Source organism: Entelurus aequoreus, linkage group LG01 (assembly GCF_033978785.1).
Source record: "Entelurus aequoreus isolate RoL-2023_Sb linkage group LG01, RoL_Eaeq_v1.1, whole genome shotgun sequence".
Taxonomy (NCBI): domain Eukaryota; kingdom Metazoa; phylum Chordata; class Actinopteri; order Syngnathiformes; family Syngnathidae; genus Entelurus; species Entelurus aequoreus.
Genome location: NC_084731.1, coordinates 94,937,789 through 94,963,588, shown reverse-complemented (window position 1 = coordinate 94,963,588; position 25,800 = coordinate 94,937,789). Strand labels below are relative to the sequence as shown.

At 40.6% G+C, this 25,800-nt stretch overlaps 1 protein-coding gene across 1 annotated transcript in view; it reads left to right on the top strand.

Moving 5' to 3' along the window:
• Positions 1 to 21,658, top strand: part of LOC133659821 (Krueppel-like factor 7) — a 145,312-nt gene extending 123,654 nt beyond the window's left edge. Inside the window, exon 5 of the mRNA XM_062062604.1 lies at positions 15,681 to 21,658. Coding sequence (XP_061918588.1) covers positions 15,681 to 15,732 — 52 coding nt within the window. The 3' untranslated portion in view covers positions 15,733 to 21,658. The remainder of the gene's footprint in view (positions 1 to 15,680) is intronic.
• Positions 21,659 to 25,800: the final 4,142 nt, after the last annotated feature.

Sequence of the window (25,800 nt, the reverse complement as noted above, 5' to 3'; positions counted from 1 at the left end):
GCATCATTAAGCCTACATGAACTCCATGGTGTTCAGGGATGAATAGTCTCTCCTATTGCTATTGTACCATTTTTTCAGCTATAGTTACATTAATCATTATAAAATGCAGCAGCCTAGTTTTGAATGGCAGGGTCCCTGCTATCACATGTTGATAAAAATATAACATTTACATAATACAAGTAAACTACAGGCTTCCCAAATGCTGTAATAAATGATGAGTTGACTTGAAACTGTTTAATGTTGCACTTTTTATATGTAGAAGACAAGTTTTGTCATTTTATTTAATCTGAGCAACAACTTGAGGCAGTTTAATGTTGATTAACGTGGGCAGAATTATTATAGGATAAAGCCATTGTTTACAAAATAAAATAAAATAAAAAACCAAAAAACGTATGTTTTGTTGTTTTCTTACTGTACCGAAAATGAACCGAACCGTGACCTCTAAACCGAGGTACGTACCGAACCGAAATTTTTGTGTACCGTTACACCCCTACTAATCACACATTCCATGCTGAGCTACAAGTAAGGCGATACGATGTTTTGATCTCAAGCAAAGGTGCCGCGATGACATCATTTGTAATTTCAACTCCCTACCTTAATTAGTCGCCGCAGCCCCCTGTTTAATTATGAAACACAAGCAAAATGTTAATTTGCAGCCCGGCTGGCGAAGTCATCAAGCATTCCGGGGCCATTATTTGCTATAAAAAGATCAGGCTCGACTGTGACACAAAAATCTTTAGCCCTGTTTTAATTACAAGCTTCCGTCTGCGACGCGACCCTTGCTGACACCTCGGGGATCTCGCCGCAATTTTGTCGTCTGGGGGATGGCTTCTTGGATGGAAAGGTCATTTTTGTGATCCGCTCGAATTGCGCATCCGACGGTATAAATCTGAGGGAGCTGTAAAGCATCTGCAGCATCATAAAGCCAGGTTTATGGGGCCATATTGGCCCATATATCAGTGTCAATGACTATATTGAAAAATAACTGCATTGTTAGATAAGACGAGTGAACATTATTAAGTGCATATGCTGCAGATATGACAATAAATTAGGCCGTTTTGCATAATGAGTATCACAATAAAAAAAAACCTTGTCTCTTGTTCAACTGGAAGCCTCCTTATGTCGATGACATAGTCATCAGGGAATCTGTCATCAGCAGGTCTCATCTGGGCAGACTGTAAATACAGTAAAGCCTGCCTCCAGCTCCCCTCGCCCCCGCCGCCACCCTGCAGCGCCCTTCCCTAATTTGGGCTCGTCTCTGTCATGTTGCACAGCGCCCGACCCCTCAGGCCCCAGCGCACGTCCTGCCGCCATGAAGGAAGAGGGGGGGGGGGGGGGGGGGGAACAGAGAAGACAAGATTGAGGATGGGGTCGGAAGGGGCTTTGGGAGATGGGTGGTGACGGGGGCGGGGGGGGGGGGGGGAGTCGAAAGACCCACGGTGTGCCAGCTGGTGTCGTGCCCCCGAGTCGTGACTCATACTTCACCATCTGTCTCGCTCAACCTCGACAACAAAAAAAAAAAAACACGCCAGAGTGTCTCCTGAGCCGTTTGTTCCTTTTGCGTGTTTGCGACGCACACACGCAGGTGTGACAGGAACAGATGACGGGTGGCGCGCCGGCGTAGCTCCGCCCCTCGGTCGGACACTGATTCATCCCGACAGCCGCCGCCGTCTTTCTGCGAAGAAGAAATCGGACGTGTCATAAAACGACTTTCCTTTCACCTTATTGACCTTTTCACTGCCTTCTGGTGGCTTAAGTAGATAATTCTACTACATACCCCTCTTCCAGGGTCTAGAACCCTGGCCCATACCGATTTCTGACGCAGGCCACTTTCTCTATGAAATATAGTTCAAAGGTCAGATATTCTACTACAATACAAAGAAGAAGTCGGACGTGTCATAAAACGAGCGCCTAACTTGCAAACCTAGAATTGGGGATCGAAATTATTTCCTTCCACCTTATTGCGGCATATTAAAAATGTATGCTTTGTTTGAATGAAGCATCAAAATGTACCAGCGACTACTATCACTACCTTTAGGGACCCTTCAAAGCAACACATATATGATAAGAAAACAAGAACTCTTAGTTTTTAAGGCTTTTTAAGCACTAGCTTGAACAGTAGGGACGGGATTCTAGTGTTCCCATTCCCGGGTGAATCTCGCCTGAGGGTAATGTTATCGTTTTTGCAATGCAGCCTGCTGAAAAGGATGGAAAGTGCCACTCGACATAAAAACTGAGGTCAGAGTTTGAATTGCCACAAAACACATTGTGGGATGTACAACACTCTACTTCCGTCTGGTGGCTTAAGTGGATAATGCAACCTCCCCCAATTTGTCACGTCTTATGTGTCAGGTAAGCCGCGATATATAGGGCGATATAAATCCCTTATACTGTAGTGAATTGTCCGAAGCTTAAACAGCAACAAAAGTGAGTTTAGTACAAAAAGTTTATTTACCCATAGTCAAAAGTGCAAAGTTTGATTGAGATGCCCATGCAGACAAACAAACGTCCTCCGGAGGACACAAGAATCAAGCAATCTCTTTCAGCCCTTGTCACTTGGCCATTTTATCTGTTTCCCCATGCCTCAAGGTCCCGTTGTTTTCGACATGTTTGTTTTGCAACATCCTTGAATCCCTTAGTCATGCTTAGACAATCAAAACATATTGTAGAATGGTCAAACCGACTCCATATTCATCTTTTACCTACATCTGGTCCTTCAATGGGTTAGAATAGAAAAGAATGAAACGAGCAGACATTCTTGACAGACATGAAATATAGCTCAAAGGTCAGAAATTCTACTACATACCCCTCTTCCAGGGTCTAGAACCCTGGCCCTTACCGATTTCTGACGCAGGCCACTTTCTCTATGAAATATAGTTCAAAGGTCAGAAATTCTACTACAATACAAAGAAGAAGTCGGACGTGTCTTAAAACGAGCGCCTAACTTGCAAACCTAGAATTGGGGATCAAAGTTATTTCCTTCCACCTTATCGCGGCATATTAAAAATGTATGCTTTGTTTGATTGAAGCATCAAAATGTACCAGCGACTACTATCACTACCTTTAGGGACCCTTCAAAGCAACACAGATATGATAAGAAAACAAGAACTCTTAGTTTTTAAGGCTTTTTAAGCACTAGCTTGAACAGTAGGGACGGGATTCTAGTGTTCCCATTCCCGGGTGAATCTCGCCTGAGGGTAATGTTATCGTTTTTGCAATGCAGCCTGCTGAAAAGGATGGAAAGTGCCACTCGACACAGCAACTGAGGTCAAAGTTTGAATTGCCACAAAACACATTGTGGGATATACAACACTCTACTTCCGTCTGGTGGCTTAAGTGGATAATGCAACCTCCCCCAATTTGTCACGTTTCATGTGTCAGGTAAGCTGCGATATAAATCCCTTTCCTACTGTCCTTATACTGTAGTGAATTGTCCGAAGCTTAAACAGCAACAAAAGTGAGTTTAGTACAAAAAGTTTATTTACCCATAGTCAAAAGTGCAAAGTTTGATTGAGATGCCCATGCAGACAAACAAACGTCCTCCGGAGGACACAAGAATCAAGCAATCTCATTCAGCCCTTGTCACTTGGCCATTTTATCTGTTTCCCCATGCCTCAAGGTCCCGTTGTTTTTGACATGTTTGTTTTGGAACATCCTTGAATCCCTTAGTCATGCTTAGACAATCAAAACATATTGTAGAATGGTCAAACCGACTCCATATTCATCTTTTACCTACATCTGGTCCTTCAATGGGTTAGAATAGAAAAGAATGAAACGAGCAGACATTCTTGACGGACATGAAATATAGCTCAAAGGTCAGAAATTCTACTACATACCCCTCTTCCAGGGTCTAGAACCCTGGCCCATACCGATTTCTGACGCAGGCCACTTTCTCTATGAAATATAGTTCAAAGGTCAGAAATTCTACTACAATACAAAGAAGAAGTCGGACGTGTCATAAAACGAGCGCCTAACTTGCAAACCTAGAATTGGGGATCGAAGTTCTTTCCTTCCACCTTATTGCGGCATATTAAAAATGTATGCTTTGTTTGAATGAAGCATCAAAATGTACCAGCGACCCTTCAAAGCAACACATATATGATAAGAAAACAAGAACTCTTAGTTTTTAAGGCTTTTTAAGCACTAGCTTGAACAGTTGGGGCGGGATTCTAGTGTTCCCATTCCCGGGTGAATCTCGCCTGAGGGTAATGTTATCGTTTTTGCAATGCAGCCTGCTGAAAAGGATGGAAAGTGCCACTCGACATAAAAACTGAGGTCAGAGTTTGAATTGCCACAAAACACATTGTGGGATATACAACACTCTACTTCCGTCTGGTGGCTTAAGTGGATAATGCAACCTCCCCCAATTTGTCACGTTTCATGTGTCAGGTAAGCCGCGATATATAGGGCGATATAAATCCCTTTCCTACTGTCCTTATACTGTAGTGAATTGTCCGAAGCTTAAACAGCAACAAAAGTGAGTTTAGTACAAAAAGTTTATTTACCCATAGTCAAAAGTGCAAAGTTTGATTGAGATGCCCATGCAGACAAACAAACGTCCTCCGGAGGACACAAGAATCAAGCAATCTCTTTCAGCCCTTGTCACTTGGCCATTTTATCTGTTTCCCCATGCCTCAAGGTCCCGTTGTTTTTGACATGTTTGTTTTGCAACATCCTTGAATCCCTTAGTCATGCTTAGACAATCAAAACATATTGTAGAATGGTCAAACAGACTCCATATTCATCTTTTACCCTACACCTGGTCCTTTAATGGGTTAGAATAGAAAATAATGAAACGAGCAGACATTCTTGACAGACATGAAATATAGCTCAAAGGTCAGAAATTCTACTACATACCCCTCTTCCAGGGTCTAGAACCCTGGCCCATACCGATTTCTGACGCAGGCCACTTTCTCTATGAAATATAGTTCAAAGGTCAGAAATTCTATTACAATACAAAGAAGAAGTCGGACGTGTCATAAAACGAGCGCCTAACTTGCAAACCTAGAATTGGGGATCAAAGTTATTTCCTTCCACCTTATTGCGGCATATTAAAAATGTATGCTTTGTTTGAATGAAGCATCAAAATGTACCAGCGACTACTATCACTACCTTTAGGGACCCTTCAACGCAACACAGATATGATAAGAAAACAAGAAGTCTTAGTTTACAAGCTTTTTTAAGCACATGCTTGAACAACATAATGCTTATACAGTAGGGACGGGATTCGAGTCTTCCCATTCCTGGGTGTAGGTTATCGTTTTTGCAATGCAGTCTGCTGAAAAGGATGGAAAGTGCCACTCGACACAGCAACTGAGGTCAAAGTTGGAATTGCCACAAAACACATTGTGGCAAAAACTTAAGCCACCAGACTGCCGTCTGGGGGCTTAAGTGGATAATGCAACCTCCCCCAATTTGTCACGTTTCATGTGTCAGGTAAACCGCCAAGAATGGGGCGATATGAATCCCTTTCCTACTGTCTTTCTGAGAAGAAGTCGGACGTGTCATAAAACAAGCGGCTAACTTCCAAACCTAGAATTTGGAATCAAAGTTCTTTCCTTTCACCTTATTGCAGCATATTAAAAACGATGCATTTGTGTGCTTTGTTTGAATGAAGCATCAAAATGTACCACTGACTACTATCACTACCTTTAAGGACCCTTCAAAGCAACACAGATATGATAAGAAAACTAGAAGTCTTAGTTTTTAAGGCTTTTTAAGCACTGGCTTGAACAGTAGGGACGGGACTCTAGTGGATAGTGCGCCCCCCCCAATTTGTCACGTTTCATGTGTCAGGTAAATTAGGCCTTATGGATCCCCTTCCTACTGTATTGTACGTGGTATTGGGTTGACGTTGTAGTAGAATTTCTGACCTTTGACCTATATTGCATGTCTAATAAGAATGTACGCTCATTTAATTTCTCTTCTATTCTGTGCCAGTGGGACAAAAGTGAATATTAAGTCGTGCCAACCTGTCTACAGAATGTGTTGACTGTCTAAAGGATTCGAGTTGTTATGGAACAGATAGGGATAACAAAAAGACATTGACGCATTAGATAACAAACAATGACGCACAAGAGACATATAAAAAATGGCAGAAGACCGGAACTCGACAGTGATTTTGGCTTGTGTGTGTCTTGTTTACTCCGGAGTAACATGTGGTCTGTCTGCACGGCTAACTTCATTCAACCTGCACTTCTGATAATGGGTAAATAAATTTGTTGTACTAAACTACTTTTGTTGCCTGTTTAAGCTTCGGACAATCCACTACAACGTTAAGGTTTCCTCTATTTCCTTTTATTAAACGGATTAACGATCTGTGATTTTTGTAAATAACGTTTTCAAAATACATATTTTTAAATACGTGTTTTTTTTAAGTCAAGGCTGCACATAAAAGGTTCCGCAGCCTCCGAAGCAGAACCTCCAGGTTCTGTAACAGCTTCATCCCTCAGGCCGTAAGACTCTTGAACGCATCATAATTATCCCCTCAATTCCCCCCAAAAATGGATTAACTCGCTGGAATATAAAGACAATATAACATACATCCATAAACCTGGATGCATATGCAAAAGTGCAATATATTTATCTGTACAGTAATCTATTTATTTATATCTGCACCTTATTGCTTTTTTATCCTGCACTACCATGGACTAATGCAACAAAATTTCGTTCTTATCTGTACTGTAAAGTTCAAATTTGAATGACAACAAAAAGGAAGTCTAAGTCTAAGTCTAAAAGTTGGACATTGGCAGCCAAAAGGAGATTTTGTAACCTGGAGCCTGTTTTGAAAAGAGTTTATTATAATTTATATACCAAATAATTTATTACAAGAATCATGTTGACTCAAGAATCGGTTCTAAATCAAATCATCACACCAAGGAGTCGGAATCAAAACGAATTGTAAGGTGCCCAAATATTCCCACCTTTAATAGTTTTACATGCAGAAAACATGCAGAAATACATACAATAATTAATGACATTTAACATCACTTTTACATAAATTACAGACGATTATTGGCAAAGACAGTAATGGTAATGGAGGTGTGTGGTGGCGCGTGGATGTAGATACGTCTCATAAATAATGCAGAACCAATTGGATTGATTAGACAGTTGATGGCGTTTGACCTTTGACCACGATGGGCCAACATTTGCAGGGAAGTTGGGCAAAGTTGCGAGGTTGCCTAGAATTCACAGAGGTTGAATCCTTAAGGGCCTGAAATCTTAGTGCTTCTTCTATGTGACTAACCTCCTGTACGCCACTCACATTATAGCAACCACTTCATTACATCTTTACCAAGGACAGTCCTACAGAACTGAAATGTGCATACAACTTAGAGTAGTCAGTGTACAACATAAAGCACTCGCTGGTGATGCAAGTTATTTGGACAACAATGGCTGTGGGCCATTTTCGCTGGATAATAATCTATACTGCTTTACAGGTACACACTCTAAAGCAGGCCTGGGCAATTATTTTGACTCAGGGGCCACATTTAGAGAAAGAAATGTGTCGGGGGGCCGGTATGTCTATTTTTAGGAACACTAATACAAAACCTCACAATAACATCTGATTGAATGATAAAAAAGTTATGACAGACCGCCTTAAAAAACAGAATGGAATTTTAAATTGTTCTATGAAGGATAAAACACTGAATATTGACAAAATATGAATGTCACACCCCCTCTCGATTGGCATATTTTACAATCAAGCGAAACGCAACAACAACAAAAAACCCACCTGTAATATGATACATCTGATAAATCACTAAGCTTTAGAACGTTGTTGTAAAAATCTGCCCCTGACACCTGCATTTTAGGCTGGCCGCTCTGGAAACACTCTGTGGAAATGCTCCCCACCCACAGTGCTTGGTCCCTCGACTGAGCTGCTCTGACTGAGATTACCATAGTAACTAAATGTCAGGTTCAAACACTGATGACATCTATCAAACAAGGCAAGAAGCAAGGAATCAAACGGAGACAGAATTACATTTGGCTCAATGAGGCGAGCGGGTACACCTGTACCCTTGTACGGTGTCTCACCACGCTCTGACGAAAGATTGTACGCCTCCTCTTTTATTTGGACTTTCCCTGATTACATGGCAACAGCTGTTTCTAAGGGAGGGGGGGTCGTAAACAGCCATCACCTTTGATTAAAAACAGTTCAAAGAAGAGATGCCTTGAGGGGAGTCAGGCCCTGCTTCCGCTCCGCTTTGTAGATCTCGGGATCACAATGTAAACAAATGCCATGGGTGGATCTACATCTAACATTCAGTGTAATGATACCAAGTACAGGAGCGTATCTTGTCGATACTACTATGATTACGTCGATATTTTTTGCCATCACAACATCTTCTTTCGTTTAAAACAAAAAGTATATTATGTTCAGAAACTCAGGAAATATGTCCCTAGGCACATGAGCACTTTGAATATGACCAATGTATGATCCTGTAACGACTTGGTATCGGATCGATACCCAAATTTGTGGTATCATCCAAAACTAATGTAAAACATCCAAACAACAGAAGAATAAGTGATTATTACATTTTAACAGAAGTGTAGATAGAACATGTTAAAAGAGAAAGTAAGCACATATTAACAATAAATTAACCAATAGATTAATAATACATTTTCTACCACTTGTCCTTAATAATTTTGACAAAATAATAGAATGGAAAATGACACAATTTGTTACTGCATATGTCAGCAGACTAATTAGGAGTCTTTGTTTTTTTACTTACTACTAAAAGACAAGTTGTATTGTATGTTCACTATTTTATTTAAGGACAAACTTGCAATAAGAAACATATGTTTAATGTACAGTAAGATTGTTTGTTAAAATAAAGCCAATAATGCATTTTTTGTGGTACCCTTTATTTAGAAAAGTATCAAAGTACCGAAAAGTATCGACAATATTTTTGGTACCGGGACAACACTAGTGCATATTTTCTTATAATTCATAGTTGAGATTCAATCAATTAGTCAGTTTTATTTAGAACATATCAATAAGTCATCTCAAATTATTAAATATCCAAAAGGATTGGGAGGAAGCAGCTTGTCTTACACTGATTAATACTAAGTACTTTCCGTAGTTTAATTCCACATATAGATACAGATAGATGTTTATTCCTAAAATTTTATTTTTCCTTTTTTGTTAAAAGTTTGAAGTTTCCGGGCAGCTTGTTGTTGTTTGCTTTGTACATGATTTTAATGGTTTGAATAGCAGTACCTTAGATTTATTGAACACAGTGTTCGTATGTTCGCTATTGCGCTCGAAAGTGGGACGTGGAAACATATTGTGTATCTCGCTGGCCTCTGAATAGCTTATTTAAAACATGGCACAAATGTGAAACATAATTTACAGTCACAATGGTTCAAGAAAAAAAAAAGATTTGGTGGGATTTGTCTCATTTCCAGCGTGGAAGCAAAGCCAAGAAAGTTGGATTAGTGAGCTAATAAACAGACGACAATTAGCCTGGATAGCAGCCGTGAGACGATCAAACATGACTTTTAACACTATCACCTGGTAAACGTTGGTGTGTTCACGGCATTTTCACACTGGTAAGTTTGACTCAAAGCACGTTTTATTCTGTGGCGCGTAGCATTCAGTTGGCTGTTAGCGTTAGCTGCTAAGCTAAGCATGTTGCGGGTTACGAACAACGTACAGTATTTGGGAGAAAAGCAATCTCATATTTCAATCTCATAGGTCAATAACTGAGAATACTTTAAATAGTGCCCACATTATTGCACAGTGTATTTCAGACTTGAAATATAATTAGTTTGAAAAAGTCCTGTTCACTTACTTCTGAAAGGACGACGGTCTTCTCTTCCCGATGTAAAATTCCGAGGTCTTGGTTTGTCCGTGAACTTGACATTCCAAAATGTTTGGCTTGTATATTAACTGACTAAGTTGGTGATCTTGACACAGATCACGTTCGGCAGCTTGCTCAAATCTCGTCTATTGGATGTGCTGATATGGATCAATTCTACCAATTGTATTTACATTTTTAAGGTGGCAAGCCTTTGAAACAGGGTCCTGTTTGTTTTGGTACGGTCCCTGGGTTGTTTTCTTTTGGTACGGTAGATTTTGATCCAAGTTGTGCATCTCTCTCACAATGCAGCTGGTTAAGTACAAACATGTAAACAAAAACCTTGCCCAGCAACAATGGCTACCCAGCCCTTACCATGCATTGCGATATCACGTACCCGTTCTAGCCCTGAGCTCGTGAGTCAAGTGGACTTTAATCATCATTTCCCCAGATTTGGCCTTTTTTTGGAAAAATTCCCAAAAAGCCAAAGAACAAAATGCATAACCACTGTTAATGCTTGCATACTTTACTATACTGAGGTCTTATTAAGTAGGCTGAGGTTGCCCAAGCGGTTTGCGCTTCGGTTTTTGTGCGGCTGAGGTGTCCATTCTCTCACTTCACCTCGATTGACTTCTCGTCAGGACTTACTACTGTCATGTCTTTTGGATCATGTTTTGTTTTGTTTAGTTATGTTTGGTTTTTGGACTCTTTAGTTTCTGTTTACGCTCCATTGTTTTTGTTTCCATGACAACCCATTAGTTTTCACCTGTCATGTCACGCACCTGTCTCACGCTTTGCACTCGCGCACCTGTCACTAATCATGTCACTGTTATTTAAGCCTGTTTTTTTCTGTTGATCGTCCTGGTGACATTACCCTTACTACCTCTGCTACCTTTCATTCCAAGCCATTGTTCCCTGCACGTTTTTTCATGCCACAATAAGTTTGCCTATTTCATGTTTATGGTTTTTGCCTTTGTGCAAGTTTTTGTTTCATTTGCCAAGTTTGTGTACTTCCGCCTTGTGCGCGCTTTTCGTTTGTTCTTTTTGTTAGTGTAAAAATAAACATGTACTTACCTTCACGCCTTGCCCGCGCCAACTTTCCTTTGCATTCCGGGAAAACACAACACCCCAAGGTCCACGTATTGACAACTACAAGCCGCTACTTTTTTCCAACACATTTCCAACACACTTATAAAACGGTGCGGCTGATTTTTGGATTTTTCTCTGGTAACAACCATAATGGTTTGCATTCAACAAATAGCAGTGTTTCCCACACATTCATTTATATGTGGCGGCCCGCCACGAAAGAATTATGTCCGCCACAAATTAAAAAAATAAAAAATAAAAAATAAACATTTTTTTTTTTTTTTTTTTTTTTTTGTCCTGTCCAGCTTCTCAGACAAATCATATAGTTGATGTAGATGCCCATATAGGCTGTTCAGATTTACTTTACAAAAGAGAAGTGTAGGATACTTCTGTTGTTGCCTTATTTGTATTTGACCACTGCTGTTTTCTGTTTATTTGTTACTGACTGTGGCAGGACACCTCTGCCTCTGTTTCACTTTATGTTGCTGGTAAATAATATGGTTGTAGTAGTAGGCTAAAGTAAAATTATTTAGTATGCACTAATTAAAGGGGCAGAGCTTTAAGAGACATTTTAGCTTTTATATTTTATAAGATATATTTTTTGTAAGAACCACAATTAATAAATATATTTCAGTGAATAACTTATTGTTCAAATCTGTATATAAATATGTACATAAAGTGTTGTAATTATATTGTAAAATGGATGGATGGATGGACGTTTAAAACAAAACTATTATTAATTAGTAAGTATACATTTTTTGAGCCTTTTTAGAGAAAATCATATCATTGTAGTAAAGTATGCAAATTACTCGATGATGTCATGGTGACCACGCCCATAGCCACGCCTCCACCGCCACAGGTATCTTGGCAGTTTATGGGAAACACTGAATAGTGTTCCTATTACACCGACAGAAACATTGAAAAGGTGTGGTTATTGTTTGTGCTATGGCGCCATTTTTTGGGACGAGTTGAAAAGGTTTCGTTCCTTGAACCGGAAGTATTTGTCCATAGCGTAACTGCACGAAAGATTCTTCATTCATCACTCCAAGCAACGTTTGTAAATTTTACAATATAACTAAAACAATTCATACTTACTAAACCATTTGATGTCTGTAGGAGAGTTTTCATGCATATGTGTACGTGCTATTGTATTGCAATCTAGCTAGTGTGTCTGTTAGTGTTATTAACTTACGATGGACTTTAATGATCATTTTCCCAGTTTGGGCCTGCTTTTGGGAAAATTCACAAAAACCACTGTTAATGCTTGCATACTTTACTATACTGAGGTCTTATTAAGTAGGCTGAGGTTGCCCAAGCGGTTTGCGCTTCGGGTTTTTGTGCGGATGAGGTGCATATTTTTACTGTTTAAGTTTCCACATAGTTTGGGAAAGACTTTTGCTTGGCCAGGTTTTTCCAAAAAGTCAGCTTTCTGTGAGCTTAGCATATAGGCAGCTAGCCAATCGCACAGAACACACATTGGGAAATATCTCTTGTTTGCACGGAGATTGCTTAGTGTAGGCTGGTGTTGAACAGCGAGGCTGCGATCGAGTCTGCAATTAAATGCTAAATCCAAATATTACAAATCCGTGTTAGAGTTCTTGTGTTTATTTTTAGTCCTAAATGGAATCATGCCAGAAGCATGTACTACATCCTTACATCTCCAATATTCCCCAGTACGCTAATCACCAGAACACACAGCCTGCAATTACCTAAAAGAAAGCAACACTTGGCTCCCTCCCCCAAGAGCGCGGCATTATTTGGGCGCACACTCAGCAAGAATAGGGTTCATCTTGCCATAGTACTGCAAACTAGGTTCAATATAATAACTGTACTGTATATATGTACACTATATTGCCAAAAGTATTTGGCCACCTGCCTTGACTCACATATGAACTTGAAGTGCCATCCCTTTCCTAACCCATAGGGTTCAATATGATGTCGGTCCACCTTTTGCAGCTATTACAGCTTCAATTCTTCTGGGAAGGCTGTGCACAAGGTTGCGGAGTGTGTTTATAGGAATTGTCCACCATTCTTCCAAAAGCGCATTGGTGAGGTCACACACTGATGTTGGTCAAGAAGGCCTGGCTCTCAGTCTCCGTTCTAATTCATCCCAAAGGTGTTCTATCGGGTTCAGGTCAGGACTCTGTGCAGGCCAGTCAAGTTCCTCCACACCAGATTTTGTCATCAATGTCTTTAGGGACCTTGCTTTGTGCACTGGTGCACAGTCATGTTGGAAGAGGAAGGGGCCCGATCCAAACTGTTCCCACAAGGTTGGGAGCATGGAATTGTCCAAAATGTTTTGGTATCCTGGAGCATTCAAAGTTCCTTTCACTGGAACTAAGGAGCCAAGCCCAACTCCTGAAAAACAACCCCACAACGTAATTCCTCCTCCAACAAATTTCACATTCGGCACAATGCAGTCTGAAATGTACTGTTCTACTGGCAACCTCCAAACCCAGACTCGTCCATCAGATTGCCAGATGGAAAAGTGTGATTCATCACTCCAGACAACGAGTCTCCACTGCTCTAGAGTCCAGTGGCGACGTGCTTTACACCACTGCATCCCACGCTTTGCTTTGGATTTGGTGATGCATGGCTTAGATGCTTAGAAACCCATTCCATGAAGCTCTCTGCGTACTGTACGTGGGCTAATTAGAAGGTCACATGAAGTTTGGAGCTCTGTAGCAACTGACTGTGCAGAAAGTCTTTGCACTATGCGCTTCAGCATCCGCTGACCCCTCTCTGTCAGTTTACGTGGCCTACCACTTGGTGGCTGAGTTGCTGTTGTTCCCAAACTCGTTCATATTCTTATAGTAAAGCCGACGGTTGACTTTGGAATATTTAGGAGCGAGGAAATTTCACGACTGGATTTGTTGCACATGTGGCGTCCTATGACAGTTCCACGCCGGAAATCACTGAGCTCATGAGAGCGGCCCATTCTTTCACAAATGTTTGTAGAAACAGTCTCCATGCCTGAGTGCTTGATTTTATACACCGGTGGCCGGGCCAAGTGATTAGGACACCTGATTCTGATCATTTGACCGGGCTTTCTGCTCCGCCGCTCCCAGTCTGTGGAACGCTCTCCCTGACCACCTGAGGGCACCACAGACTGTGGAGGCTTTTAAAAAAGTTTTTTTTTTAGATGTATGCATACTAGTTCTAGCTACTTGGCTGTTCGAGTTTTTATTTTTTTAAATTTTTTATTATATTTTTATTTTTTTAATACACTGTAGCACTTTGAGGTTGTTTACTCAATGTAAAGTGCTTTTTACAAATAAAATCTATTATTGTTATTATTATTATTTGGATGGGTTGCCAAATACTTTTGGCAATTTAGTGTAGCTTAAAAAACTATGTATGTATTTGAGTCTCTAGATCAGACCTGGGCAAATTAAGGCCAGAGGGCCGCATGCGGCCCGCTTAGCTTTTCAATCTGGCCCGCCGGACATTCCCAAATATTGTTTTTAGATCTTTAAGATGGAAAGTGTATCTGCCATTACGATGTGCGACCCATTCTTTCACAAATGTTTGTAGAAACAGTCTCCATGCCTAAGTGCTTGATTGTATACACCTGTGGCCGGGCCAAGTGATTAGGACACCTGATTCTGATCATTTGGATGGATGGCCAAATACTTTTGGCAATATAGCGTACCGTATTTTTCTGACTATAAGTCGCAGTTTTTTTCATAGTTTGGCCGGGGGTGCGACTTATACTCAGGAGCGACTTATGTGTGAAATTATTAACACATTACCGTAAAATATCAAATAATATTACTTAGCTCATTCACGTAAGAGACTAGACGTATAAGATTTCATGGGATTTAGCGATTAGGAGTGACAGATTGTTTGGTAAACGTATAGCATGTTCTATATGTTATAGTTATTTGAATGACTCTTACCATAATATGTTACGTTAACATACCAGGCACGTTCTCAGTTGGTTATTTATGCCTCATATAACGTACACTTATTCAGCCTGTTGTTCACTATTCTTTAGTTATTTTAAATTGCCTTTCAAATGTCTATTCTTGGTGTTGGCTTTTATCAAATAAATGTCCCCCAAAAATGTGACTTGTATATGTTTTTTTCCTTCTTTATTATCCATTTTCGGCCGGTGCGACTTATACTCCAGAGCGACTTATACTCCGAAAAACACGGTATATACTGTATATAGCAGTGGTCCCCAACCACCGGTACCCGTCCGCGGACCGATTGGTACCGGGCCGCGCAAGAAATTAATTTATTTATTTATTTTTTTTAAATGAAATCAACATAAAAAACACAATATATACATATTGTGTATGTGTATGTCAATATGGATCAGTACAGTCTGCAGGGATACAGTCCGTAAGCACACATGATTGTATTTCTTTGTGAAAAATAAAAAAAATAAAAAATCCCTCCCCCCACCGGTCCGTGGGACTAATTTTCAAGCGTTGACCGGTCCCCAGCTACAAAAAGGTTGGGGACCACTGGTATATAGTACGAGGCTTTTATGTTTGGATACTACATGGCCGTGATTCATCCAACTTACAGTTTTCCGTTTTTGCATGTTGTCTTTTGTCTGCAGCCGGTAGTTGCTCAAGGCCCTGCTCTAATCGTTAGTAGATACAGTTAAAAAAAAAATTGCTGATTATGAATCTGTTACATGCGTACTAATTGAATCGACGCCCACGGCTCGGCGCTCTCTACGTAACAGCTACATTAGCACCATTGACTGAACAAACCCTCTCTTTACCGTGCCTTGCTTTCAAGCTAACACCCCCCAACCCCTCTCTCTGTTGTTTACAGGTGTTTCTCACGATCGGATCATCTGGCGCTGCACATGAAGAGGCACATTTGAGGCATGAAGGAGACGGAGGCAGAGATGAGGAGAGAGAGGGGAGCGTCACTTGCAGACAAAAAGTACCACCATGGATCTCAGACGGATAGATCTCTGATTTCCGCCACGGGCTCGAACACGGACAGGCAAACAAACGGGGGTCACACATGACTCAATTAACCGTCGTCGGCGTCCCCAAATGGATGACCTTTTAGTTGGTTTCAACTTTTTGCCCCCCTTGCAGTCCAAAATGTCAGCCACTTTGTATATTTTGGTCCTCTTTGAGCTAAACGCCATCCTCACTTGCGTTGCCGCAGCCTTTCCGTTCAAAGGTTATATAATCACATATGAGTTTTCCATTTGACCCGTTACACCTTCCGACTGGATCCGTTTATAAATCCTTCTGGTTCGATGGCATGGGATTTAGAGACCGGACGAGAGGAGCATGTTTCAGCCGGCGGAGGTTGATTGAGGCCATGCTGCGCAGGTGTATGAACATCATCCGGTGGGAGTTCCCTCTGGATGTGGGGGGGTCAACTAATCTACTCCTGGGAAAGAAAGGCCATCTCTTGTCGAAACCGAAGCATCGCAAAGCTCCTCGGTGTGAAAAAACTGTTGCACAATTGACTTTTACAAACATTTTGTTAAAAAGAAAGGCCCCAGCGAGTCCGGCTGGGAGTCGATTCGGCCCCCACGCACAAGTCCGAAGCATCTTGCCGACTGTAATAGCACATCAGACAAGATCACTATGTACGTAAAGGCTCTACGTTTCTAAGCAAAGATCTCCTATTTGTTCAGAACAGACCCATTCTGAGGAACTCTTCGGGAACGGACGCAGCCAAATAAAAACTGTCGATGCCCTGAAATGATCTCTCGGGCCTTTGAGAGTGATTGGCGTCCGACCAGCCAACCCAGCGCTCTCCATGCAGAACTCTTCCAACTTAGCAGGCTTCCATTCAAAACGCAGCCGTTTCAAGTAAATCAGGCCCTATGCATCCTCCTGGTGACTTCTTGTGAGATTTATCCCCCCCACCACCCCCCTCGTTGGACGTAGGCTGGACTTGTTGGAGGACGAATCAATCAATGTGAATGTATCTGTGTATGTGTCCGTGCACTTGCATCTGGAAAAAAAAACAAAAAAAAACAAAAAATGACGAGAATGCCGTTGCGGTCGCTTCCGGTTAGAACCATTCCTTTTCACTCCACACGTCATTATTACGCTACCGAGTCACGCCTGGTGGCTTGTGTCACGCATTGTTCTAGTGGAACGGCAAAAGGGGTCAGGAGAGCAGGTTTCTATGGACGCAGCAGATCTGCACACTCAGCAGAGATAACCGCCCCATCAGCTCCTAAAACTACAACAGAGTAAGACCTCTAGATACAAAGACATGTAGTCACATTTGTTCATGGTGATCTGACCCCTGAATCCCGGCCGCCAGCTCCACGAGATGCCTTTAGCACAGACAAAAATAAAAAGAGCCTATGCTAGTATTCAGGCTGACTGAAACGGCAATTGGCGACACAATCGACGGTCTGTATTTGAAGAAGAATGTGGATTATTTGAGTCAAGTGAGACATGCCCGGGATTCGACTACTAACTCGCAGCCTTAGTGTTCAGTCCAGGTCTGGATTCATCTCGCAAAACAAAATGAAGAAAAATTGGGTTTGCACCATCAATGGCAGCTCTTTGTGTGTGTTTTAATAGTCCAGCTCCGATGTTGACATTAATGGTTGTTTGGCAATGTGTTTTTTTGTTGTTGTTGTTGTTCTAAATTGTTCTCACGGGCAGCCCTGGACTGGAACACGGAAATACAGTTGTCCTTCGTTTATCGCGGTACAATCGGGACTGGACATGAGCGCGATAAATGGACTTCTCAGCAGTAGGATTAAATACTTTGGTAACACTTTAGTATGGGGAACACATTCACCATTAAATAGTTGCTTATTAACATGCAAATTAGTAACATATTGGCTCTTAATTAGTCATTATTAAGTACTTATTAATGCCTTATTCTGCATGGCCTTATTATACAACCAGTAAACTGGTAACCCTTTAGTATGGAGAACATATTCACCATTACTAACCCTAACCCTAACCCCAACCCTAACCAAATAACTCTAAATTAAGTCTTTGTTACTTAGAATATGTTCCCCTAGTGTCCAAATAACTCTAAATTAAGTTGTTGTTACTTAGAATGTCAATCAATCAATCAATGTTTTTTTATATAGCCCTAAATCACAAGTGTCTCAAAGGGCTGCACAAGCCACAACGGCATCCTCGGTTCAGAGCCCACATAAGGGCAAGGAAAAACTCACAACCCGGTGGGATGTCAATGTGAACGACTATGAGAAACCTCGGAGAGGACCGCAGATGTAGGTGACCCCCCCGCCCCTGTAGGGGAGACCGGATGCAATGGACGTCGAGTGGGTCTAGCATAATATTGTTAAAGTCCAGTCCATAGTGGATCTAACATAATAGTGAGAGTCCAGTCCACAGTGGGGCCAGCAGGAGACCATCCCGAGCGGAGACGGGTCAGCAGCGCAGATACTGTATGTTCCCAACCGATGCACAGGCGAGCGGTCCACCCCGGGTCCCGACTCTGGACTCTGTGCCCCCCCTTATATGTTCCCCATACTAAAGTGTTACCAATACTTTCATAGGTAGAGCATAGAAAAACAAGTTTACAACCTTTTAAAAAGGTTGTTTTAACATAATTAGGGCCCTCTAAACATGAAATAACACCCATCTTTAATATTATTTTACCCAATATACTTTAGTATCGTTGTGTTCTACTGTAGATTACAGTACTCTCTGGTAGCCCGGAGGATGCTTCATGCGTCATTATCACATTATCCACTAAAATAAAGTTCCAATGATTGTCACACACACACACTGGGTATGGTGAAATTTGTCCTCTGGATTTGACCCATCCCTATGTTCCACCCCCTGGGAGGTGAGGGGAGCAGTGAGCAGCACCGGTGGCCACGCTTGGGAATCATTTTGGTGATTTAACCCCCAATTCCAACCCTTGATGCTGAGTGCCAAGCAGGGAGGTAATGGGTCCCATTTTGTATAGTCTTTGGTATGACTCGGCCGGGGTTTGATGCACGACCTACCGATCTCAGGGCGGCCACTGAGCTAAAGTGCGCCCCGGACGTGGAATTACTTTGTCACATCCTGGGCAATTCTCCTAAATTACAACTGGGCTTCCATGTGTTGTTCTGTAGAAACTCGGTCAACTCCACACTCGCAGTTAAGATAGTTAGCATTGCGTGTCTGCGTTGTCAAATCCACATCGCTCCAGTCAAGGTGGTGTTATTGACGTCGAGGCCGAAGTGCATCGAACAAGTTAATCTCCACTTTCGCCGGCTCGTTGCCGATAGCTAATAGTTTATAGCAGTCTCAGTTAGCCTGGTGGTCCGATGCTAATTCCAGATGTTGTCGTTGGACATGGCTTCGAGTCAAAGTTCTCACCAATGTGGAGATGTGTCGTTGATGAGGAAGGAGTTGAATATGAAGTCCATCAAAAAGGTGGTCATCTTGGGATTGCCGTGGTGAAGATAGCGTAGCCGTGTCGTTTACATAGTAGCGTTCAACCTCAACCCGGAAATGGGAGTCGGGCTCTGAGGGTATTTGTCGATCACCACTAAATAGGGCAAAATACTGCACTGTAATACTGTCTAACTTAACTTCACACTTTCATTTAGACCAGTGGTTCTTAACCTGGGTTCGATCGAACCCTAGGGGTTCGGTGAGTCGGGCTCAGGGGTTCGGCGGAGGTCAAGACACACCCGACTCATCATGTAAATAAAAACTTCTCCCTATCGGTGTATTACGGATACGGCAACAGCAGAAGTCACACTGATTTGCAGGTGTGTAATTTGTTGTGAGTTTATGCACTGTTTTGGTTTTGTTCTTTGAACAAGGTGATGTTCATGCACGGTTCATTGTGTGCACCAGTAAAAAAACATGGTAACACTTTAGTATGGGGAACATATTCACCATTAATTAGTTGCTTATTAACATGCAAATTAGTAACATATTGGCTCTTAACTAGTCATTATTAAGTACTTACTAATGCCTTATTCGACATGGCCTCATTATAACCCTAACCCTGGCCCTAACCCTCTAACCCTAACCCTAACCAAATAACTCTAAATTAAGTCTTTGTTACTTAGAGTATGTTCCCCATACTTAGGGATGATATTCGAAACCGGTTCTCCGATAAGAAAAGAACCGTTCGATAAGAAAAAAAACGATTCCATGGACTCGAATCCCTTTTTGAGAACCTGTTCCCGTTATCGAGGCCACTATAGTAAAGAAAAAGAGTTGGTTCTTTATTCGAATCCCTGGGAACGAATCCCGTCTCACAGGACATGCCCTTTGGGACATCACAGGAAATGACATAAGTAGACATGCTAATTTTTTGGAAGAAAAATTGTTGATTGATGACTGTGGCATTCTTAGTGTCATAGTGTGTGTAGTTGGTATGTTCCAATAGCAGCAGGAGTGCACTTTTTGGAGAGCTGTATTATTTTCAGTTTTGTGCCCAAGGGACTGATTTTATTTAACACTATATTACTATTTTTACACCTATAGTGATCACAGAGACAGGTTGTTTTTGTGTTACTGCATATATTTGTTTTTCTGAAAAATCCCACTTAATATACTTTGGGTAACAACAGTCAATATTTATTTATTTATTTTATTTTATTTTTTTCTTATAAAATAAAAGTGAGCTTTTGTTAAACCAAATATTGTGGTTTTTTCCATATACAACAACCTATCTGGATTCGATAAGAGAATCGATAAGGATAAGAAGAGGATTCGATAATGGGCTCGAACTCGATCATTTCTTATTAAACATCATCCCTACCCATACTAAAGTGTTACCAAAAACATAATAACTTTGTCTTGAATTTGAAAAAAAATTTTTATTTTTCACTAAAGAAGGTTTCGGTGAATGCGCATATGAAACTGGTGGGGTTCGGTACCTCCAACAAGGTTAAGAACCACTGATTTAGGCTAAAAAAAACATGTACAATATGCTTTGAAAAATAATAATCCGCGTTGTGTCGTAGTGAATCCGCCACATCGGAAGTGCGATCTAGCGAGGGATGATTGTATCCCCAATTTTTTTTTTTTTTTGGAATCAACTAATTCTTCTCACTTGTACGCTGGAAAACTTCTCAAAATGTGAATGTTTACTTTTTTATTTATTGATTTTGATTTTTTGCTCTTCACTACTGTGTCATTTTTAATGAACGATTGTCCATTCTGCTGTGCCTGTGTGTATTTTTTTTTTTTTTTTTTTTTTTTTTTTGTTGTCTGTATTTGCACTCGATTTTTTAGGAAAATCTGATGTTTTTCTGTCCACTCGTGCACATCCCACCACCACACCGCTGTACAGTAGCTGTTTTATACACATGTGCGTGCACATACGTACGAGCACGCCCTCGGCGCTTGCATGCCTGCAGACACTCCCTACACATGCAGGCGAGCACACACACACACACACACACACACACACACACACACACACACACTCGACCTGAGGTGCAGGCTGCAGCTCTCAGCGTCACTGATCTCCTGAATTTTAAATCAGACCCTTTTTTCTACCGTCTCTTCGATGCCTCGCCCTCACTCTTCATCAGATATCTTCCCTTTCAACTCCTCTTCTGCACCCCTCACCCTCCTTCCTCCCTCCGTAGTAGTTACTCCTTTTTTCTTTCAGCTGTATAAAGTCTTTCAAATTTATCATTTGTATATTATGATGTATGAGTACGATAATGTTCTTTATTATGGAAAAATGAGAAAGATTTATTTTTGTTACCGGTTTGTTTCATAATTCCTTTTTTTAAATTGGTATTGTAATATCTCTATGCAAGGAACTGTTTGTTTTTTTTATTTAAGAATGTAATGTGTGTAATAAATGGTAGACGCAGTTTGGCATGGAGTATTTGTGCTTCCTGGCTGGTCTGTTCTGTGACAAAATCCACCGCATTTAATTATATTAAAATCATTATTTATAATAATTATTTATTTATAATTATTATTATAATAATAATAGTAATTATAAATAATACAATTTATAATAATATTATTTATATAATAATAATAAATATTATTATATAAATATTATTCATTTATATTTACTATATAAATAAAATAAATACTTGACTTTCAGTGAATTCTAGCTATATATATATATATATATTTTTTATTTTTATTTTATATATATATGTATATATATATATATATATATATATATATATATATATATATATATATATATATATATATATATATATATATATATATATATATATATATAAATAAAATAAATACTTGAATTTCAAAATTTTGCACTTCACCTCAAATTACTTCTCGTCAGGACTTACTGCAAGCCATTGGCGTTGTTAGGCCTATTTTAGGGGCGCTCAAGCCCCCCTAAATAATTTGGTGTTATATATATATATATATATATATATTTTTTTTACAAATACATGCCGACATATTCATTATAAAGTGGCCCGAATATGAGTTTAAATAAATAATCATATAACCTGTCATTATTCACTCAGTTTCCCCTCACTTCATAGCGTAAGGTAGAGAGCTGTCACGCCAAATTTCTTCCCCCCTACAAAAACATCCCCCCCCCCCCCCCCCATTTACTTCCGTGGTCATGTTTCCTCTTACGTCATTGACAGCGATCGATAGCACTTCGGCTTTGACTGCACGTCGCTGGAAGGATACTTCGTCTTTGACAGCTGCTGGAATCTGAAGAAATCGATTATTGTTTTTTTTTTGTACAGGCGCGAAACAGGACAGCCGCATGCTGGTTAAGGACCCCCGGAAACTTTGTGACTTTATTGGACGCAGCCCCGGAAGTAAATTGGGGGGGGGGGGGGGGGTTTGTAGGGGGGAAGAAATTTGGCGTGACAGAGCCCCTTTAGTGCGTCGGTATCCAATCCATTCCACTTGTTCATATAGAAAATGCCAACATCACTCAAAATCCAGTCCGCATTTTCTCTGCGACCTTGCTTGCGGAGTTGCGGTCCTGCAGGTGTACGAAGCACATTAGCACACAGAACTGCAGATTGCAGAACAAGAACGTGAACGGATGCAAAATGGACATAAGAAACTTTTTCAAGAAAGTAAGTATTCATCACTGCTTGTAATACAATGTATTAGCTCCACTTTACACCAGGTCTGTGTTTGACAAAAAGTTACATTCCCGCTCTAAAACAATGCTGCTACTTAGTTAGCTAGTTAGCCTGAAATGCATCGTGAAGGTCCTGGTTATTTATAAAGTTAAATATGCACTCTCTTTTACCATTTGATATCTTTGGGGTTACTTCCTTCTGGAGCATCAGCTGTGTTTCTCACTTTACACATGGAGGAGAACAGGAGCTGAGCTCATTCACATATGACTATCATCAGTAGATAATCATAATAATAATCACTCCACAACCCCTATTGACCTGGAGGAGTCAGGGCAGAGATATATATATATATATATATATATATATATATATATATATATATATATATATATATATATATATATATATATATATATATATATATATATATATATATTTATATATATATATATATATATATATATATATATATATATATATATATATATATATATATACATATATATATATATATGTATATATATATATATATATATATATATATATATATATATATTTATATATATATATATATATATATATATATATATATATATATATATAAAAAAATATATATATATATATATATATATATATATATATATATATATATATATATATATATATATATATATATATATATGTATGAAAGACTTAATGTGTGTATATATATATATATATATATATATATATATATATATATATATATAAGAAAAACCCAGACACCATCTTTGTAGTCATTTTTCTCCTGGGTGGACTTCCGTCTTCCTTTACAATGGAAGGAGACCCTGCCCCAAGTGGAGGATTTCAAGTACCTCGGAGTCTTGTTCACGAGTGAGGGAAGAGTGGATCGTGAGATCGACCGGCGGATCGGTGCGGCGTCTTCAGTAATGCGGACGCTGTATCGATCCGTTGTGGTGAAGAAGGAGCTGAGCCGGAAGGCAAAGCTCTCAATTTACCGGTCGATCTACGTTCCCATCCTCACCTATGGTCATGAGCTTTGGGTTATGACCGAAAGGACAAGATCACGGGTACAAGCGGCCGAAATGAGTTTCCTCCGCCGGGTAGTGGGGCTCTCCCTTAGAGATAGGGTGAGAAGCTCTGCCATCCGGAGGGAGTTCAAAGTAAAGCCGCTGCTCCTCCACATGGAGAGGAGCCAGATGAGGCTGTTCGGGCATCTGGTCAGGATGCCACCCGAACGCCTCCCTAGGGAGGTGTTTAGGGCACGTCCAACCGATAGGAGGCCACGGGGAAGACCCAGGACACGTTGGGAAGACTTTGTCTCCCGGCTGGCCTGGGAACGCCTCGGGATCCCCCGGGAAGAGCTGGACGAAGTGGCTGGGGAGAGAAAAGTCTGGGTTTTCCTGCTTCGGCTGCTTCCCCCGCGACCCGACCTCGGATAAGCGGAAGAAGATGGATGGATGGATGGATAATCGCAGAGTCAGCAACTATAAGCACCCGGAGTGGGTTTATTTACGTGTACCCAGAAATTAATTCAGTGAGTTCGGTTTTGTTTTGCATGTGTTGCATGCAACACAGGACGGCTGAGAGCATCTGCTCTAATCACATCTGTTAACAAACAAGGTGACGACTTCTCCGCTTTTCTTGCCTTTTGACCATGACCAGCTGATAAAGGGCTAATCGAATAACTAATGGCTAATTAGGGAGTAATTACTCCCTGCTAAATGGTCCTATGCAGTGTATTAATTCTCCTCGGGTCTAGCAGAGAAGAACTCCCATCAGGGTTTTTTTTTTCCTCTCATTTAATACTCTCTAATTGAAACGGGCACCCTCATCAGGAAGCTCGCATGTTTCTGTCCGACTGAAATGTCCAATTATCAGTAATTACAGACGCGTTATCTACCTAGCTGAACTTACTGCCTCCGACTCAGGAGCGCGTTTGCGGAACGAAAAACGATGGGAGTCATCCCTCAATAAAGGTCGTGTCGTTTTCATTAAACGTGATGAGGATGAGGCCCGGCGTGAGTTCACTGTAAAGCCACATCACACACACACACACACACACACACACACACACACACACACACACGCCATCATAGAAGCGTGTTTGTGCGGCTTCCACGGCCCCGAGCTTTTGTTATCCCGCTATTATACCACAGATCCCCAGCGTAATATTCTGCAAATAATTAAAAAAGGCCATCTTGATAAACATGCTATTAGAGACACATCCATTCATCGTTGATGCCATTCATCCTGCGGCTGAAGCGTATCGCAATTAAACCGTGTGAAACACTACACGACTATTGATAAAGGATACAGAGTTTAACTGTCAAAGCAGACCTCTTAGTTTTTGTTTAAATACATTTGTTTTCCCTTGCCTTTATTTACTGCTGAATACAGTCAAATCCATCCAAAATGGTATGCAGCATCTTGTTTATTTAGGAGAGCTGGCAATTAGTTAAGCACATTTCACTAGCAATTGTCATGTCAGCAAAAATAATAACTGACAAAATAAAATAAAACTAAATAAATGTTGACGAAAATAACAAGAATTGTGATTACTGTTGTGATCATTGTTATGAGTATAATAACATTTTTAAAAAATTATAAATGCATCAAAACGATTGTAGTTAAAGGCCTACTGAAAGGAAATTGTCTTATTTAAACGGGGATAGCAGATCCATTCTGTGTGTCATACTTGATCATTTCGCGATATTGCCATATTTTTGCTTAGTAGAGAACATCGACGATAAAGGTCGCAACTTTTGGTCGCTGATAAAAAAAAAAAGCCTTGCCTGTACCGGAAGTAGCGTGACGTCGCAGGTTGAAAGGCTCCTCACATTTCCCCATTGTTTACACCAGCAGCGAGAGCGATTCGGAGCGAGAAAGCGACGATTACCCCATTAATTTGAGCGAGGATGA